Source organism: Saccopteryx bilineata, chromosome 3 (assembly GCF_036850765.1).
Source record: "Saccopteryx bilineata isolate mSacBil1 chromosome 3, mSacBil1_pri_phased_curated, whole genome shotgun sequence".
Lineage (NCBI taxonomy): Eukaryota > Metazoa > Chordata > Mammalia > Chiroptera > Emballonuridae > Saccopteryx > Saccopteryx bilineata.
The window spans coordinates 266,197,640-266,218,402 of NC_089492.1; the positions used below are offsets into that span (position 1 = coordinate 266,197,640).

A 20,763-nucleotide genomic window follows, 5' to 3' on the forward strand; every position below is an offset into this window, starting at 1 on the left:
CAAAAATCTGAGACAAAATACTAGCAAGTTGAATACAATATATTGAAAAGATCATATGTCACGGTTAACTGGGGCTCAAACCAAGGATCACCCACAAATCAATGTGATACACACCACATTGACAAAATAAAAAATCAAAATCATGCAATCACATCCATAGATGCAGAAAAAGCACTTGGAAAAACATAGCCATTTAGGATAAAAAACATTTAATAAAATGGGAAGAGAAGGCAAGTACCTCAACATAACAAAGGCCATATCTGATAATCTTCTCTTTTCCATTTATTTGATTTTACTACTATCTTTCTTCTTTTTCCTGTTGTTCATTTTTTAAATTGTTGAATTGAATGATGCTTTAATCTGTTTCCTGAAAATGATTTCATGAAAAGGAAACATGATTTCTAATCTAATTTTCCCAGTCAGTTCTGCTTTAGCTGTTCCCAGATTCAGACATAATGAATGTACCACTGTAGGTATGTTCTCATTTCCTTCCTTTCTTTTTTTTTTTTTTTTTTTACAGAGACACAGAGTCAGAGAGAGGGATAGACAGGGACAGGCAGGAACGGAGAGAAATGAGAAGCATCAATCATTAGTTTTTCGTTGTGACACCTTAGCTGTTCATTGATTGCTTTCTCTCATATGTGCCTTGACCGCAGGCCTTCAACAGAGCGAGGAACCCCTTGCTTGAGCCAGCGACTTTGGGTCCAAGCTGGTGAGCTTTGCTCAAACCAGCTGAGCCCGCGCTCAAACTGGCGACCTCGGGGTCTTGAACCTGGGTCCTCCGCATCCCAGTCCGACGCTCTATCCACTGCACCACCACCTGGTCAGGCTCATTTCCTTTTATAAACCCAAGGGTTATAAATCCTCCCTTTTGCCCCAAAATTTGTCAGTTTTCAGGCTGTTTATGGGGTACAGTAATATCCACATTTACATTTTTTATTAATGCTACCAATATGTAATCCACCTTTTCTCTTCTGCATCATACTATAAATATTGCTTCCCCAGCTTTCTCTTAATATTTGTGTTTTTGCATTTTTTAAAAATTTTATTATTTATTCATTCATTTTTAGAGAGGAGAGAGAGAGCGAGAGCGAGAGCGAGAGAGAGAGAGAGAGAGAGAGAGAGGTTGGAGAGAGAGACAGAGAGAGAGAAGGGGGAAGGAGCTGGAAGCATCAACTCCCATATGTGCCTTGACCAGGCAAGCCCAGGGTTTCGAACTGGCGACCTCAGCATTTTCAGGTAGACGCTTTATCAACTGCGCCACCACAGGTCAGGCTTCATTTCTTTGTTAAGTTTTTAAATTCATACTAAGCCTTTAAAATTTTTACTCATTTATACCAATATCAACTCAAATTCCTATTTTATTCATTAGGTTATAAGATAGTCTCGTTTATTTTGATACACAAATTGTCCTAGATTTGACCAATGGAAGCTTCTTCCAGCTGCCTCCTATTTCCTTCTGGCACATCCCCATCTTTCCTTTTTCTTTTTTTGCATTTATATACTCAAAAGTTTCAGGATTTTGTCTTGGAATCAGCCATTGAGCCCTAATGCCTTAGCTCTTGATATGCTCATTGCTACCAAGGTAAAATTGTTTTATATCCTGTCAGGGAATAGAATCAATTAATCCATAAAAAAACATACACATATTCATATAACTGCACTGCTCACAAAAATCGGGGGGTCAGGGAACGCGCAGACACTCCAGTCCTTTCAGCCTTTTGTGTAGCGCATTTTCGCCAATGAAATAAAAGTTGGTTTTGCATCTCATTTGAATAATTGAACAACTTTCTTTGATTTGTCATTTGCTTTTCTGATGTTCTTGTTCAATAAAAAAAAATCAGATGTTTCTTTTATCGCTTCATATTCATTTTGAAATATCCCCTAATGTTTGTGAGCTGTATATATACAACTGTATCTGTCTAAACCTAGGAGTTCATAATAATTCTTCCAATTTCAATTCAACACTTCAGGGTTCTTTCCAGCTTTCTCCCTTTCCATGTTCACTAATCCTTTCTCAGACAGTGAGTAATTCGGCTCCCATTCTCAATGATATGGACTCATTTCTCAATCACTGAGCTGTTTGCACAGTGCAGTCAGTCTCCTAAGCGTGCCGGCACCCGCGGCCTCAATGGCCGCTCTGGGCTGCTTCACTGGGGCACCTCTCACCAGCAGCTTCCCCGGGCTCCAGGCAAACAACTCCTCCATGCTTTCATTCCCCAGACACTAATGTCTCTATGCAAAGGGTGAGAATCGGCCTCCAGTTACATTTAAGATGTTTTCATTCATTGTAACTCAGAACTTATTTCTGCTATTGCACAATTTCTACTTACTGTACTGCCCCCCAACCCCACTTTCCACAGAGTAGCAACGGACGATTCCCTTCCGCCTGTTTAAAAGGTAACACATTCTACCTTTACTTTTTATGTGGCTGAGTAGTATTCCATTGTATACATGGACATCTTTATCCAAGGATCTGTCAAAAGACAACCGCGCTGTTCCATGTCTTGGCTTTTGTGAATAATGCTGCAATGAACATACGGGTGCCCACATCTTTGCTTGACATCTGAAAGCCTCCTATGTGCTGAGCACAAACTATAAAAGACTATTTTATTCCACTTTATGAGAAAACTGAGGCACAGACAGGTTAAGTAACCTATAAAACCAGTTAAGTGAAAAGACTAGGCTCCCAAATCTCGCCTTCCCTCTCTGTAACAATGCTGATTACCTCTCTGATTGTAGGACCATATGATGATGACAGACGAGAGGCAGGGGGGTATTACTGCTTAATTCTGTCCTAAAATTTCAACTCAGTATCATAGGAAACCTTCTTATTCACATGGAAAATTAAATCCTGAATTTTACAGAAAACTGGGATTCATTTATAAAAATTCATTTTACTTTAGACTTTTGGGAAAACTCCTGTTTTACAAATTAGGAATGCCACAGGGCAGGCAGATTGAAAGTTTATATAAAATTTGAAGGTATATTTGTACAATATAAAGATAACTCTAGAATCTAAGGAAAATGCCATTTAGTTTCATATTCCCAAAAAATGTATCTATCCTAAAAATAAACATATCCTTTATTCTAATCCCATAATTTCTAAATTGTATAAGTTGAATGGAAGCAAGCTTTGTAAATCTCAAAAAAATATATAAGTATACCTGATATTTTTAGCTTTTAAGGCTTTGAATATAGGTTAACAGATTAACTAAAAATGGGAACAAGATTTTTGATGGAAGAAAACAACCAAAGACAGCAATGAAACAGTATGTTCACTGGACTGAGTAAATACCAAATAATTTATTTTCTGAAAACTGCTTTCTTGTTATGTACCATCTGTTGGGTCGTATCAACATGGTCACACAGAAAAAAAATTTAATTCTTTCAAGACATAAAGAAAAAGAGTAACTCACCCATCAAATACAAATATACTATTTTATTCTAAGGGAATATTTCTGTGGTTTCTGCAGATGAAAACCCAAAAGTGGTTTAAAAAAAATTAAAAGAACAGAAAGGATAACTTAGATGTTTTTGTGTGTTTGATGTTTTTTTTCCTCCCCTGGAGAAAAAATGTAATTTAACATAATTTTAATAGACTTTTTAAAAAGCAAATAATTGGAAACATAACAGCTATGAGGTCTGACCAATATTTTCTCATAAGAAGTAATTTAGGGTCTGGACAAGTCTGCGGGCTAACATGCAATTTAAATCACATACAGTCATTTACCTGCGGTGTTGGCTGTTCTCAGTTACAATATACAAATTATTTTTTTCTCTTCGGTGTTTTATAACAATTTACCTACTGTGCCAAGAATATTTGTTTTACATACAAAACATAAAGTGAGTATAGTGGGGACTGTTCCACCTGAAGTTTCCGGACAGTTTCTTGGCAGACTTAGACAGTTTAACTGTTCCTCCTCCGTACTGAGCACGGTCTGGAAGGAAGTTTCCTACTCAGAAATGACGAACACAGACGGAATTAAATCATACAGAACTGGGGCAGATTTAATTCTTTCACACAATTCTCAGTAACAAAAATGAAATTTGTTACAGGCAGAGGGACAGAACCAGCAAGTACACAATGTCAAAAGGCCTACTTTTAAATTTTTACTGTAGTTAAATGTACTTAAAAAAAAAACACACACCTGCCACTCCCATCTAAAAAATGGGGCGTACTGAAAAGTCTTTCAAGGTTAAAATTTCTAAGGGACTTTTGGGCTTCTCTCATTTCTATGATAGGGTCAAATTAACCTCTGCTAAAGGAGTTCTTTGATTAGCCAACATTATAAAAGCTTTGATTCAAAATTTTGTGGGGAAGAAACTGAGAATGGAGATGGGGGAGATGGATCGATATGTCAAACACACCTATGACTTGCAATCCTCAGTAAACCACTAAAACAGCTAGTCTGGAATATGCTCTAAGACCTGCTTGTGAAAATGCAAGACAGTCCATGTCTTTGCATCCTAACCCCAGGAGCCCCATTTTCAAGTTTCTTAGGACAACAAGGTCATCTCCAAATGCTTTCTACAGAAACACACTAGGGTCTCTTCTACCAGAATCATGGTACCTAAGTAATACTGTGTCTTTGTGGAATCATCCACAGGTTTGCCAGAGCTGAGACTATCTTTTTTGAAATGACAAGGGCCTCCAGAAACTGGTGCAAACAACAAAACAAAAAGAATTACTCAGGAAATAGAAAGATAAAACAATGAAAGAAAAGCTGCCATTTGGGGATAAATGGAAACAAAGGAGAGCCCCGTGTCTGTGGACCACGGCTCACACGAGACAGCAGCACGGCCGACACCAGAGAGGTGGGCATCTGAGTGGGTTTCTAAGAACACGGCAGGACACTTGGGTCTAACGGGCTCCACAGATGGTCTGTGTATAGCGAACTGGTCTGCAGAGTTTCACCCGTTCCCTTAATTCACCCACATCCGACCCACAGCTGAGAAGGCTACACCCAGCAAGCAGAAGGGACACAGGCCTGTGTGAAGAGCAGGGAAGGCCCTTTTCCCTGATGTGAGGGGCCACTGGCAGGAGCACCAGAGGCTCTGTCCTTCACAGAACTGGACTGGCAGTGAAAAACAAAATCAAGACCACTTCACTCTCTACCTTTTAAGAAAAGCTGAGTATTTTTATTGGGTCTTCAAGTCTGGGTCCCACAGTCCTCATCTGATGTCACTCTTAGCTCTGTGCTGACCCCACTCTCACATAGAGCTTGCCCGAGTAGCCTATTGCAGCCAAGGTTTCACTCCAAAGCTACCTCTCTAAGGTCTAAGGTTACTATGGTTGAGTTTTATATAACAGTTTTCCTTAAAAATATTCCACAATTTGTTATTCCCAAACAAAATAAGACTATGCACCACTCAGAGAAACTGGTTAGTCATTCTGAAGATGTCTAAGAACTATATCACTGCCAAAGAACAACATTTCTCAGTTCATAATCTTTCCTTCAGTTTTCATTTGTACACCCACACTGTGGTTCACGAGTCATCTGTTTTCCATTATCTTATCATCAAGTCAAGAGGACTTGGGCGTATACATCGTTTTCCAAAGCTGGATGCATTCACAGTTTGGTGCATACCGATGTGTATGAAAATAAGAACCCACTTCTGCTTTAATCTGATAATTCCACGTCAGAGTCTTCAGATTTGGCTTTGGCAAGTTCTTCATGTACCTCTCTCACCATGAGGATACGTGTTAGCATGGTGTCCAGGGTCCCGGGGTCTATCGGGAATGTGGAGTACCACATGGGGCTGTTCGGAACACAGGAGCGCTCAGGCTGAAGGTAAAACACATCATTCCTCTGCTTCACACTTTCAGAACTGGCCACAGCAAAAAGAAAGAAAGTTGGGGATCAGAGCAGTGAAAATACAGAACTCTTTAACGTAATGGCCCGCGACTTCACTCTACTACGAAACTAGCATCGCAGACAAGCAGCGGCCCCGCAGACACACACCGCCCCGTGAGCCTCCCCCGGAGCAGCTGTGACCGTCTTCCCCCACTCAGTGAAGCGTGCGTGCTGGCTTGAAAGTGAGGATAGTGTTAGTAGAGAACAAAGTGTAAATCCTTCACAAACTTTAGTACTTGTACTTTAGGAGCAACCAAAATTCAACTCACTTTTAACACTATGGCTGGAAACCACATTTCCTCAGCACCCGCTACCCTGGGATGAACCCCGGGCCCTCACTGCACATTAGCCAAGGGCAAACCCAGCCAACTGTATTTCTTGGAGAAAAAAAAGCTTTAAAATTTCCATAAGAAAAAGACCACTCAAAAATTTAATTCCTTAAAAAATAGTTTTTGTATTTATAGGTAAGAAATATAACCTATTCTTTAAACATCTTGTCTAGCCTGACCAAGCAGTGATGCAGTGGATAGAGCGTCAGCCTGTGATGCTGAGGACCCAGGTTCAAAACCCAGAGGTCACTGGCTTGAATGCGGGCTCAGTCAGCTCCCCCTTCAGTGCAGGGTTGCTGGCTTGAGCGTGGGATCATAGACATGACCCCATGGTTGCTGGCTTGAGCCCAAAGGTTGCTGGCTTGAAGCCGAAGGTCGCTGGCTTGAGCAAGGGGTTACTCGGTCTGCTGTAGCCCCCGGTCAAGGGACATATGAGAAGGCACTCAATGAACAACTAAGGTGTCGCAACAAAGAACTGATGCTTTCCATCGCTCTCCCTTCCTATCTGTCTCTCTCTCTGTGTCTTTCACACACACACACACAAAATATCTTTCCTATATAAAATAATAAAATCACAGTAGTTTAGATATTACATAAAGGTTGAGTAACAGTTGTAAAGATCAAGCAATGGCAGGGATTCTTATTCTTGGTTTTGAAGAGACTTATGGGAAAAAGATTATCAAGATAAAACAATTTGTTTCTTGGTTCAAAATCCAGGCAGAAGTCCTGGCAGGCTGGCTCAGTGGTAGAGCGTCAGCCCAGAGTGTGGATGTCCCAGGTTCGATTCCTGGTCAGGGCACACAGGAAAAGTGCCCATCTGTTTTTCTACCCCTCCCCTGTTCACTTCTCTCTCTCTCCCACTCTCTCCTCCTTTCCTGCAGCCATAGCTTGATTAGAGCGAGTTGGCCCCGGGCACTGAGGATGGCTCCATGACCTCTGCCTCAGGCTCTGGTTGCAATGGAGCTAGGGCCTCAGATGGGAAGAGCATCGCCCCCTAGTGGGCATGCTGGGTGGATCCTGGTCGGGCGCATGCAGGAGTCTCTCTGTCTCCCCTCCTCTCACTAAAAAAACCAAAAAAAACCCAAGCAGATAGTAGAATGAGGAAATAATGAAATGTGAGATAAATCCTTGTCTTCAGGCTTTGACTTCAGTCACAAGCAAGCTACAGTCCTAATATTCAAGCAACCAAAATCCAAAATAGGTTAGCTGCTCTGCGAAGCGGCGCTGTCGGTCTGAGGATGGTCGCTCACCATTTGGACAGGTAGAACTCGTAAAGCCGGACGGGGCACCTAAGCGGGTTGTCTGTGTTCTCAGCCATCTCCACCCCTACTGGAACCTCGTCATCTTCATTTCGTTTCCTCTTGCCAACGGTCAGTTTATCTTGAGGTAGAAAATAATCATCGTTAGATTATTTTTTTCAAGTCTCAAGACACTCAACTAGCTTTGCTTCCCGTCAGAACTGTCGCTCCCTCCCCCGTGCTGTCACTTGCTCCTTCAGCTAGTACTTCCTCAGCCCTGACAAGGGGCTACAGTACTCTCAGTGCAGGGTTAATAGCCCTGAACAAAACCAGGCCCTGCCCTACAGTGTTTCTCTGCTCACCAGAGTGGGGCACACAGCAAAAAGCACGGTGCTACAGTGTCTCAATTCCGAGCCAGACTAAGAGATCTTATTAGGCATGAGATTCTTAAGGGTTTCACCTGCTTTTCTCCTATTGTACACATCGACACAGAAGCTGTCACCTCTTTACCTAAAAATATTCCTAGTGTGGTGCATCAGTGGCCACTGGGCATTTGTCAAGGTTTCTTTTATTTGTCACAGTATTATGAGAAACGGAATCTTTGTTGGGAAAAGAAATTCTCAGTAAAGTGAGAATTTAGTAAGAAAACAGCAAAGCCTTTTCCACCAACAGAATTATGCAGAAGCCAAAGGTCAAGAGTGGAAAGTGGGCTCTTTCTTTCCCACTCGTACATTCAATCTTCAAGAGAACAGTGGGTGGAGCTGAGAACCTGGGGAAGAAGGTTTTCTTCTCTTCTTGCAGCTGCTCTTAACAGTGGGCACAAAACTTTCCCCAGCTTCCTGGATTTGTTATTACTAAAACACAATTCACCCACTTTTCTATGGAGAGGCTACCTAAATAGAAAGACTGTGCTAGTTACTCATTCAGAAAAGAAGCTGAACTTATTATGAATCTTGTAAAGCACCTAAAATCAGAAAACAGGGAAATGGTACCTGGTTGGTTCTCCCTCCCCCAATTAATATCAATTAAGAGCACAAAATCGACTATATACGACAAATCAAAAGAAAGAGAACAGACATGGGGTGAAATAAGATAACTTTAGTATTTTCTAAAGTAAAGGTGCAGTTGAGAAAACAGTTAACACAATGATCAACCGCATTTATTCTTTAAGATTTTTCTTTTGGTAATTTAAAATTATCACATTCAAAATACTAAATTTCACTCTTATCCAAAGAAAGTTAACAACTTGACATTGGGAATTTTAGAACTTACAATTTTGTTCAAAATCAATAAATTAAAGTATACTCTAGGCCAGCTTTTTAAGTTCCTTCAGAATTGGACAATTTATGTTAACTAAAAAGAGGTGTTCCAGTAAAAAAAAAAAAAAAGATTTAGAAACAATAGATTTAAAAGTTAAACAGATTCCTTTTAAGTAGCAATGAACCCATCCATCTGTTGCCTCTAACTCAGTGATTCTCAACTTGGCTATATATTTAAAATTCCCTGGGAACTTTTAAAATGAGGGTTATTTGGGTCCTACCAATGAAATCAGAATTTCTAATCTCAAAGCCAAAAAAAGTATACTGACACTGACACAAGTGATTCCTCTCATTCTGAGAGAAGCCATCAACCTAACCATGACATAAAAGTATTTAAATGTTAAACTAAAGCTACACTTTGCCATGTCTAGAATTTAATCACCCCTCTGCAATCACTTCCTATTTGAATACTAATGAGACTTCAACAGAAATCTTACGAACTCCCACCACAAACCTGGTTCCGACTCTGGCTTTTGTAAGGGTGGGAAGAACCTCAGATACGTCATCTTGGTACTGTACTTCAAAATTCTGGTCCGTCTCATCACGTGGGCAAAGGAAAGCTTCAAGTGCTCAGTAACATTCTTTAGTTGAAAGTATTTGGTATTGAAGAAAAGGAGGGTGTTCAAGAGGACAATTGGTGAGTAAGCGCCCAGCTGTTTACACTCCCACAAATGCTCTTCTTCAATGCGAGAGAACATGTACCCTGCACCGAAGGGGAGAAGAAACAGTGTTAAGCTCCTGATAAATAAGACTGATTTCTCAACTTCTCAGATAGGAAGATATGAGGGGGAAAAAGACTGGTTGCTCCTTTCCTTCCCCCTCCTCCTCACACAGAAAAGCAGAAAAGGCCCAGACGACCCCACGGAAGCAGGCTCGGGCAGCAGCCCCCTGAGCTAGTGTTACTCTGTTGTTATTTCAGACCAGGGCCTGGCAAACGTTTTCTGTAATGAGCCAGATGGTGAATGTTTTAAGCACTGTGGGCCATGTAAGCTCTGAATGACTTTGTTGTTACAGAAGATAAGAAGCTGTAGACAATATATAAACAAATAGATATGGATATAATAAGCAATAAAGTTTATTTATAGACACAATTTTGAATTTCACGTAATTCTCACATGCCACGGAATATCATTCTTTCTTTGGTTATTCCCCCCCCCCCCCAAACCATTTAAGAGGTAAAAATCATTTTTATAGCTCATGGACTAACAGGCAGGAAAATCTGGCCCACGGGCCAGTTTCAGGCTCCTGTTTGAGATCAATACACTTACTGTTAACTGGTTCAGTTTTTTTAGCTAAGATCATTAGAAGGCAGATAATGCCCTCTATTTTAAATTTCTATTGATTGATAAATTCATAATGATTTATTTGGGATTTTTCTTGAAAAGCAGAGGTCCTGCAAAATAATTAAAATAAGTATAATTTTAAATGCACCTTCTCCAGGAAACCCCTTAAATGGAGGTCTTTCCTCATCTCTCCCCAATCCTCTTTGTTGCATATTCTGCATTGTTTGTGGGAGACCGACCACCCACAAACATGTATTACTGCCAGATCTATGCCCCTGGCCTCCTCTCTGCATGCTCTGTGCATCCCGCCACCTCGCTGCCCAGAATGCCTCAATGGTGCCCTGCAGCCCAAGAGAAAGGGGCGCCAACTCCAGAGCACCACATTCAACCTCCCCAGTCACACACAGTCAAGGAGCCTAAGCCCAGGAGCGAACTAGGGATCTGTCCAACGATGTATGCTCAGAGACAGTTCGAAGACGAAGACTTAACTCTCAACAACCAGTTCAAGTTTAATAAACAATTGAAAAAGGTCCATGGCTAACAGAGTTTAGAAGTGGAATACGCAACACTTACTGCTACAGTGAGCAACTTTACCAACACGACCAGATTAACCAGTTTTGGAAAATGTAACTGGAACCTTTATTTTCAACAGTCAGTACATGTACACGTACTGTTTGAAAGTTAGAGTTTTACTAAAATAATAATAAACCAAAGACTTTCTCCTCTGAAGTCCAAATACATGATAAGTCAGGACAGAAATAAAATATTAACAATTTATAAAAAGATAACCTTAACACTTAAGACAATCTCAGAGGGCAGAGCATGAAAAGAATCAACATAAAAAGCAATCAGCCTACCATTAGGAAGTATTGTAGGTTCCCATATTTTCAAGAGTTTGGTAAGTTCAATCATAAATCTGGAATAGGGCTCTGTAAAAATGTTATCTATTCTACCATTTTCAAACAGGTACTACAAGAGAAAAAAAATGAAAACACATGTTGATAAAAAAAGAACACAAGTTTTCTAAAGATTATTTTAAGTGAATCATAAAATGTTATTAACCGATGTCACACCAATAAATTTATTTTGGAATACAGCTTACCCTTCATTTTTACCCTTATAATATTGTGAACCATTTTAAGGATACAAGCTAAAGATTCCTTTCACATAGACTGACCTCATCTGGAACACTGAGCTTGCAAGGTCAAGTTTTCTATTTCCTTTGTAAAGCATAAATGATACAGAAAATTTGTAATAAATTATTACTTCTACTCAGTTTATGAAACTGATATAATAAAAATGGGTCCTAATTTGTATTTCCCGAATCATTTTTCTAATTCACAGTATGTATGTGCAGATCTCCCAGAAGTTTTTGTTTTCCAGCTTAATTACAAAATCACCTCCTGAAACAATACAGTGAGCTAGTTGACCTGAGGATGCCCAAATTCAAGACCTATTTGGAGCCTTCTAATCATAGCTCTCAATTCTCTGCCTCACAACACAGCCTTCAATAAGTTCAAGTCTAACTGTGGGACGTAAAACTACGCTAATTATAGCCAGCAAGAGCCGCATCACAGGATGGGAAACAAGCAACAGCTGGGTATCGTTAAAAACATTGGGGGTGTGTGTAATGGGAGCACGTGGTTGGGGGTTAGGGTGTTATACTGAGAGGGACTCTTGAAATCATGCTAACACAATAAATTAAAATTAATAAAAACATTTTGGGGGTACAGGTCAGGTCAGATAGAAATCAGGACACACAATGAGCATTTACAGAGCAATACAAGGCAGCATATGATTAGATGCTAAAAATATTTTAATGTTTTTAAGATTTGGTATTTTAAATTTATATTTCTATGACTATCTTGGTTTCCTGCTTTTCTAAGAACATATGACTCGGAGAAAAATTTTTCTACTTAAATTTATTCTAGCTACTACAAATTGAACACCATTTCAATGTGCATTCTTATAGGTCTCTGGAAAGGCAACTGATGATCACATTGCCAGATTAACCATTTTGTTGCTGGAAAGTATTCTTCTTTTTCTTCTTTTAATGAAGTTATTTTCCCAACTTAAAAATATATCCTCATTGTGGAAAACAAAGTTTAAAATACAGGAAAGTGGAAGAAAGACAAACTGAAACTCACCACACAAAGACAACTATTATTGTCATTTAGGAGTATTTCAATCTTAAAAAAAATTCCTTTGTGTTGTAGACTTGTGTACTTGAAACCTGTATCATTTGTTAACCAGTATCATCCCAATAAATTCAATAAAAAAATTATAATTACTTTTTAAATACAGAGTTGAATTTTGTACATTTACTCAAATATATGAGTACACGTAAAATATATGTCTTCTTAAAATCACTTCCCCTTACAACAGGAACAAGTCAAAAATACCTATTCTTATACCACTTCTATTCCAAATTGTACTGAAAATTCTAACCAAAATGATCAGGCAAGTAAGAAGAAAAAAGAAACATCCAAATAGGAAAGGAAAAAGTAAAACTATCTGTATTTAATATGACACAATCCTATATATATAGTAGAATAAACAAACACCTAGTTATCTGAGCTAGTCAATGAATTCAGTAAGGTGGCAGGATACAAGCAACATGAAAATCAGTGGCAATGAACAATCCAAATAGCAAATTAAGAAAACAACTGCATTTACACCAGTTCCAAAAAGAACAAGATTTTAAGAATAAAACCAAGGAGGTACGTGACTTACATGTACCTTGACATGTACTTGATATGTACATGATACCTAAAACTACAAAAAAATGCTGAGAAAAATTAAGGATCTAAGAAAAATATCTTGTATTCATGGATCTGAAGAGAATGCTGTTAAGATGGCAATATTCCCCAAAACAATCTACAAATTCAATGCAACTCTATCAAAATCCCAATGGCTTTTTTTTTTTTTTTGCAGAAATGTAAAATCCAATCCTAAAATTCACACGGAATTGCTAGAAACCTCGAATAGCCAAAAGAATCTTAAGGAATCACACTTCCTGATTTCAAAACTTACTAACAACGCTACAGTAATAAAACAGTGTGTGCTGCCTTAGAATAACCATATTAGTCCTGGGTGGGTAGCTCAGCTGGTTAGAGTGTTGACTCAATACATCAAGTTTTCAGGTTAAATGCCCAGTCAGGGCACATACAAAACCAGCCCAATGAGTGTATAAATAAGGTGTACCAACACAATGATGTTTCTATCTCTCCCTCTCCCCCTTCTTCTCTCTCTAAAATCAATTTAAAAAATTTAAAAGAATAGTCATATAGATAGACATATAGTATTAGAATTGAGAGTCCAAAATAAACACATGTAGATATTTAGCCACATGATTTTCAATTCAGATGTCAGAAAGAAGTCTTACAAATGGTACTAGGAGACCTGGATATCCACATACCCCATTATCCTTAACTCACACAATATAAAAACACAGGGGTAACTCGTTATGAACTTGAATTTGGCAATGGATTCTTAGATATAATACCAAAAGCACAAGCAACAGAAGAAAAAAATAAATTGAACTTCATCAAAATTAAAAATGTTTGTACACTATCAAGGGAGTGAAAAGAAAACCCAAAGAATGGGAGAAAATATGTATTTGCAAACTGCCTAATAAGAGTTGAATATCCAAAACACCTAAAGCAATCCTACAACTAAACAACAAGATAAAAAATCCAATTAAAAAACAGGCAAAGGACTTAAATAAACATTTCTCCAAAGAATATATACAAATGGTCAACAAGTACAGAAAGAGATGCTTGATGTTATCAGTCATTAGGGAAATGCAAAAATACAGTAAGATAGATACCACCTCATATCCACCGACAAAACAAACAAAAATTAAGTGTTGGCAAGGAAGTAGAGATAATGAAGCCCTCATACATTGTTGTTGGCAACATACAATGGTGCAGCCATTCTGGAAAACAGCTTAGTGGTTTCTCAACAAGCTAATCATAGTTACCACATGACCCTACAATTCGACCCCTAGGCATATCCCCAAAAAACTGAAAACAGTTGTTCAAACAAAAACTGGTATATGAATGTTCATAATAGCACTCACTATTCATAATAATCAAAAGGTGTAAACAACTCAAATGTTCAACAACAGATGAAATGGATAAGCAAAATGTGGCATATCCAACAATGAAATACTATTCGGTCAAAAAAGGGAAAAAGTACTGATTCATGCCACAACACTGATAAACCTTGAAAACACTATGCTCAGTGAAAATAGCCAGACACAAAAGGCCACATACTGTATAATTAATTCTACTTATATGAAATAACCCCCAATAGGCAAATCCATAAAAATAGCGACAGGATGGAAGGGTAATAAAAAACGTAACTGCTTAATGGGTAGAGGGATTACATATGGGGTGATTGAAGTTCTAGAACCAGATAGTGGTGACAGTTGCACATTATGAATGCACTTAATGCCACTGAATTGTACATTTTATGTTATGGGTATTTTTCCATAACAATACAAATATTGCACTACAAATGTAGTTTTACAAGTTACTTTTTTACTTTTTAAAATGTATGCCTATAAGCATTTTCCATGTCATTATCGATATAAGCAATTCATTCCTTTTTAAACTATTGTATGGTATTCAATAGTATAGACATATTATTGATTGAAACAGTATTCTTTTGATGAACACTTAGAGGGTTTCCATTTTTCTGTTAAAATCAGCGTTACACGGAAATTACTGGTATGTGTATGCTTTTCTTTGGGGAGAGGCAATGATCAATGAAATGGGTTTGCTAGATTGAAGAATATATACTCATTTAAAGATTTAACAGCGAAGAAATAAAAAAACAAAAAAGATTTAACAGCCATTGTTAACTTATCACCTGAAAAGTTCCTCCAACAGTGTAAATAGTATCTTCACTAATAGTTGGTATTACTGATTTCTCAATCTTTAAAATTTTTAATCCATCTGATAGATGAAAATTTCCCCTAATTATACCTGAGCAACTTTTTAAATTAGAGAAGCAGTGTAACACAGTGTTCATAAGCATACACCCTGAAGGTGAACTACCTGGGTTTACATTCTGGCCCCACTGTTTACTAACTTTAAGACCCTAGACATGCCTGACCAGGCGGTAGCGCAGTGGATATAGCATCGGACTGGGATGCGAAGGACCCAGGTTCGAAACCCCGAGGTCACTGGCTTGAGTGTGGGGTTGCTGGCTTGAGCGTGGAGTCATAGACATGATATTGTAGAGAAAAACTTTCATAGGTTTAAGATCTGTCTCATAAATTATTTTATATACAACAGAAGTGCATCTGAAGTGTAAAGTGTGCAAAAATTTTTGCATGAAATCATAGCAATGACCACATGTTCTGATTATATTTGAAGTATCAGAAAATTATTAACTGCCGCAAAACATGTTATTTCTTGACATGTGAATTAGTAAAAGTACAAAATATTCTTTAGATCCAAAATACAAATTTCAAGACTGCAGAAGCCTGCCGAGAATCTTCACAACTTTTACCTAAGCAAATGTATGGATGGCACACGCCTGGCGCTCGGTAAAATTTGTTGATATACAAAGTTTGTACTCTTGTTCATTTGAATGCTTTAATATTCATATTTTTACAGTTACTAGAAGTCACTTTTTCAACAATTGTTACTGGCTACATAACATACTTTATAAATATACTGTAATTTACTTAACTATTACACTTTGGTGGACACTGAGGTTATTTATAATTTTGTGCAATGATATCAGAGCATCAGCTCTGACAGACTTCCTAAAGTGAATTACTCGCAAAAAGAACAGGAACATTCAAACATATTCCTGATATATATGCTCCAAACTGCTTTCTAGAAAGTATTTACAAACTACCACCAGCTATGAAGACTCACAGAATGCCAATCAACAATGACTGCTATAATTTTCTTTTTGAAAATGTGATAAATAACAGTTCAACTATTATTTTAATTAGCATTTTAAAAATTAAAATGACATAATTTATATACATACATACATATATACACAGTGTCCTGTCACTTCTTTTGTGAATTGTTATTTATGTCTTTTATGTCCATTTAACAAGAAAATGCAGTCCTCAATTCCTGTTATTCTACTGACGTTCAATTTAGCTTACAAAGGCTATCTGATCAAGGTTTTAAATCAAGTAAGTGGTTCTTTAAAAAGCAAATATAGAAAATTATAAGGGGAACACTCACTCTGTAAAATATATGGTTGCCTAACCACTATACTGTATACCTGAAACCAATACAAAATAATACTAAATGTAAACTGGAATTGAAAAGAAATTTTTTGATGTAAAAAAAGAGAGAAAAGAGTGTATAGGAACAATACCAAACAACCAACATACACTATAATTTTTCAACTTAATTCACAAATTCTATAAGAATTATTAAAAATGCAGTATTTTTAAAAACAATTATTGAACATGATACCTGCTGAATTCCAAGGCACAAGTATAAGATACTGTCTGGATCATATTTTTCACCATTTGGTCTCCGCACCTCTTGGATAAATTGGCATAAGCCCAAACTCAACTCAGCAAAAGTGCAGGACAGAATATCTTCCTTCAGTTTGATAGGGCGGACTGTAGAAAAGCAGAAAACATCTGAAATATTAACTTAAAAAATATATAGTTTGGTGGTGGCACAGTGGATATAGTGTCATCAACCTGGGACTCTGAGGTCCTAGCTCAAAACTCCCAAGATCACGTTTGAGTACAGCCTCGTTAGCTTGGCTTAAGCACAGGGTCACTGGCTTGAGCATGACACCATCAAAATGATCCCATGGTCACTGGCTGGAGCCCAAAGGTCACTGGCTTGAAGCCTAAGTTCGCTGGCTTGAGAAAGAGATCACTGGCTTGGTCAGAGCCCCCTGGTGAAGGCATGTATGAGAAGCAATCAATAAACAACTAAAGTGACACAACTACTATCTCATCTTTCTCTCTCTCTCAAATAAAATTAAAAGTACACTTTAAAAAAAGAAATACAGGCCCTGGCTGGTTGGTTCAGTGGTAGAGCATTGGCCTGGCGTGCAGGAGTCCTGGGTTCGATTCCCAGCCAGGGCACACAGAAGCGCCCATCTGCTTCTCCACCCCTCCCCCTCTCCTTCCTCTCTCTCTCTTCCCCTCCCGCAGCCAAGGCTCCATTGGAGCAGAGTTGGCCCGGGCGCTGAGGATGGCACCATGGCCTCCACCTCAGGCACTAGAATGGCTCTGGTTGGAGTGAAGCAATGCCCCAGAGGGGCCAAGCACCATCCCCTGGTAGGCATGCCCGGTGGAATCCAGTCAGGTGCATGTGGTAGTCTGTCTCTCTGCCTCCCTGCTTCTCATTTCAGAAAAAAAAGAAAAAAAAAATACAATAGCATTTCCTTGATTCGCTGAATAATCACTGAGGGCTGTGCCCAGGTGCTCTGGTGTACACTGGTGGATACACGGATTAAAGACAGATGCTGATCACAAGGATTTTTTAGTTAAAGAAATAAAGACAATGCAGTACATATGGTAGAAGAGGTGTTAAGACAGAGATTTAATCAGGACTCCAGGAAAGCAATTGAAGAATGTCTAATAAACAGAGAATGGTCAGGTCATATTCTGGAGGATGTGACACCAATGCCAGCCTTGAAAGGTGAAGAAGAGGTAAACAGATAAACAAAGAATTTGTGCCACTTATAAAGTGCAAGAAAAGGAAACAAAATCCCTTACACTGGCATAGTAAACACATGTTCAGAAGATACAACCTTACCTTTATAAAACATCTTTAAAATTGGGAGTATATCACCCTGGCCGGTTGGCTCAGCGGTAGAGCGTTGGCCTAGCGTGCGGAGGACCCGGGTTCGATTCCCAGCCAGGGCACACAGGAGAAGCGCCCATTTGCTTCTCCACCCCTCCCCGCGCTTTCCTCTCTGTCTCTCTCTTCCCCTCCCGCAGCCAAGGCTCCTTTGGAGCAAAGATGGCCCGGGCGCTGGGGATGGCTCTGTGGCCTCTGCCCCAGGCGCTAGAGTGGCTCTGGTCGCAACATGGCGACGCCCAGGATGGGCAGAGCATTGCCCCCTGGTGGGCAGAGCGTCGCCCCATGGTGGGCGTGCCAGGTAGATCCTGGTCGGGCACATGCGGGAGTCTGTCTGACTGTCTCTCCCTGTTTCCAGCTTCAGAAAAATGAAAAAAAAAAAATTGGGAGTATATCAATTTTTCTTTTTTTTTTTTTTTGTATTTTTCAGAAGCTGGAAACGGGGAGAGACGACAGTCAGACAGACTCCCGCATGCGCCAGACCGAGATCCACCCGGCACGCCCACCAGGGGGCGACGCTCTGCCCACCAGGGGGCGATGCTCTGTCCCTCCGGGGTGTCGCTCTGCTGCGACCAGAGCCACTCTAGCACCTGGGGCAGAGGCCAAGGAGCCATCCCCAGTGCCCGGGCCCTCTTTGCTCCAATGAAGCCTCGCTGCGGGAGGGGAAGAGAGAGACAGAGAGGAAGGAGAGGGGGAGGGGTGGAGAAGCAGATGGGCGCTTCTCCTGTGTGCCCTGGCCAGGCATCGAACCCGGGACTTCTGCACGCCAGACTGACGCTCTACCGCCGAGCCAACCGGCCAGGGCCTATCAATTTTTCTTTTTAACAAGACTTCCATTTTTAAATAATTTTAAATATTACATTTATAATTTGAAATTGACAATGACAGAGTGACCACAGGAGAAAAGTGAGTTTTACCTCTACAGCTTGACTCCGAGGATTCTTGGGAGAGGACCTGGTCTTGAGCATTTCCTAAGGGGTCAGAACATGGGCTAGATGAGGCATGTTCAATTCCTGAAAGGAAAAAAATAAACAAGAAGTTTAAATAAAAATGGGGAAAAATTAAAGCCCCAAACTAAAGTTTTACAGGAATATGACCTAGTAATTTACCTTTTTAAAGTAGATTCTGACTCTATTTATTTATATTCCCTAACCCCCAAGTCAAAAGAAAAATTCATGCTGTGTATTTACCGCCACATTTCAGATCCCCCTGCTCTTCCTTGGCATTCTTCCACTGGACCCAGTTCTTCCAGGCATTTACCCCATACATGTACTTCAATGTCATCCCGGACACTGAGCAGCCCTGAAAGGCTCCTTGAATAAGACTCCTGGGCTCCATGGTCACTATTGACTTCTTCCGTCCCTGTTAGAATTCCAAAAATACGTAATATAAAATTTAGTTTTGGATCTTTGAGAATTGGGGCTTTCAAAGCTAGAAAGGGCATAAGTTTACAGAATATAAGTGTTAGTATTTAGAGCTAAAAGATTCACAGTTCTTAGATCTATAAACATCTTCAGATTATTCAGTCCAATCCATACAAGAAAAGAAAAACGGTAGAAACGTAGATCATAAATGATAATTTACTCACATTTGAATATTTACTATGATCCAGTATCTGGACCCAAACAATGCAATTAGGAAATATATATATATATATTTTTTATAAATAAATTTTTATTTTAATGGGGTGACATCAATAAATCAGGGTACATACATTCAAAGAAAACATTTCCAGGTTATCTTGTCATTTAGTTCTGTTGCATACCCATGCAATTAGGAAATATTTTGAACTTAAATAAAAATGTAAGCAAAAGATGAAAATTTTTAGGTCCTGGTGAGTTGGCTCAGTGGTAGAGCACTGGCCCGGCGTTTGGAAGTCCTGGGTTCGATTTCCGGCCAGGGCACACAGGAGAAGTGCCCATCTGCTTCTCCACCCCTCCCCCTCTCCTTTCTGTCTCTCTCTTCCCCTCCCGCAGCCAAAGTTCCGCTGCAGCAAAATTGGCCCAGGTGCTGAGGATAGCTCCATGGCCTCCGCCTCAGGCGCTAGAATGGCTCCGGCTACAATAGAGCAATGCCCCAGATGGGCAAAGCGTCACCCCCTAGTGGACATGTGGGGTGGATACTGGTCAGGCATATGCAAGAGTCTGTCTCTGACTCCTCGCTTCTCACTTCAGAAAAAAAAAATTTTTTTTTTAAAGTAAAAGAAAAGAAAATTTTGCCTGACAAGGCGGTGGCGCAATGGATAGAGCGTCAGACTGGGATTCAGAGGACCCAGGTTCGAGACCCCAAGGTCGCCAGCTTGAGCACGGGCTCATCTGGTTTGAGCAAAAACCCACCAGCTTAAACCCAAGGTTGCTGGCTCCAGCAAGGGGCTACTCGGTCTGCTGAAGGTTCACGGTCAAGGCACATATGAGAAAGCAATCAATGAACAACTAAGGTGTTGCAACGTGCAATGAAAAACTAATGATTCGTCTGACCAGGCGGTGGTGCAGTGGATAGAGCGTTGGACTGGGATGCAGAAGACCCAGGTTCGAGGCCCCGAGGTCGCCAGCTTGAGTGGGGGCTCATCTGGTTTGAGCAAAAGCCCACCAGCTTGAACCCAATGTCGCTGGTTCCAGCAAGGGGTTACTCGGTCTGCTGAAGGCCCGTGGTCAAGGCACATATGAGAAAGCAACCAATGAACAACTAAGGTGTTGCAATGCGCAATGGAAAACTAATGATTGATGCTTCTCATCTCTCTCCGTTCCTGTCTGTCTGTCCCTGTCTATCCCTCTCTCTGACTCACTCCCTGTCTCTGTAAAAAATAAAATTAAAAAGAAAAGAAAATTTTGGCGATAGTGCTAAAGCACTGCTTACAGGGCCAGTTACAGTATTAAAATGATTTATGAGAAATGAAGAGTCTAAAGTCAATAATCTAAGCTTCTAGCT

At 39.8% G+C, this 20,763-nt stretch overlaps 1 protein-coding gene across 6 annotated transcripts in view; it reads right to left on the reverse strand.

Annotated features, from left to right (window-relative positions):
- Positions 1-3,277: 3,277 nt before the first annotated feature.
- ZMYM4 (zinc finger MYM-type containing 4) overlaps positions 3,278-20,763 on the reverse strand; it is a 176,312-nt gene continuing 158,826 nt past the window's right edge. For all 6 annotated transcript variants that reach the window (XM_066269695.1, XM_066269693.1, XM_066269692.1 and 3 more), the window contains 7 exons: positions 19,026-19,197; positions 18,753-18,848; positions 16,483-16,634; positions 10,885-10,996; positions 9,199-9,447; positions 7,438-7,567; positions 3,278-5,832 (listed from right to left, as the gene is read on the reverse strand). In XM_066269695.1, coding sequence (XP_066125792.1) covers positions 5,625-5,832; positions 7,438-7,567; positions 9,199-9,447; positions 10,885-10,996; positions 16,483-16,634; positions 18,753-18,848; positions 19,026-19,197 — 1,119 coding nt within the window. In that variant the 3' untranslated portion in view covers positions 3,278-5,624. The remainder of the gene's footprint in view (positions 5,833-7,437; positions 7,568-9,198; positions 9,448-10,884; positions 10,997-16,482; positions 16,635-18,752; positions 18,849-19,025; positions 19,198-20,763) is intronic.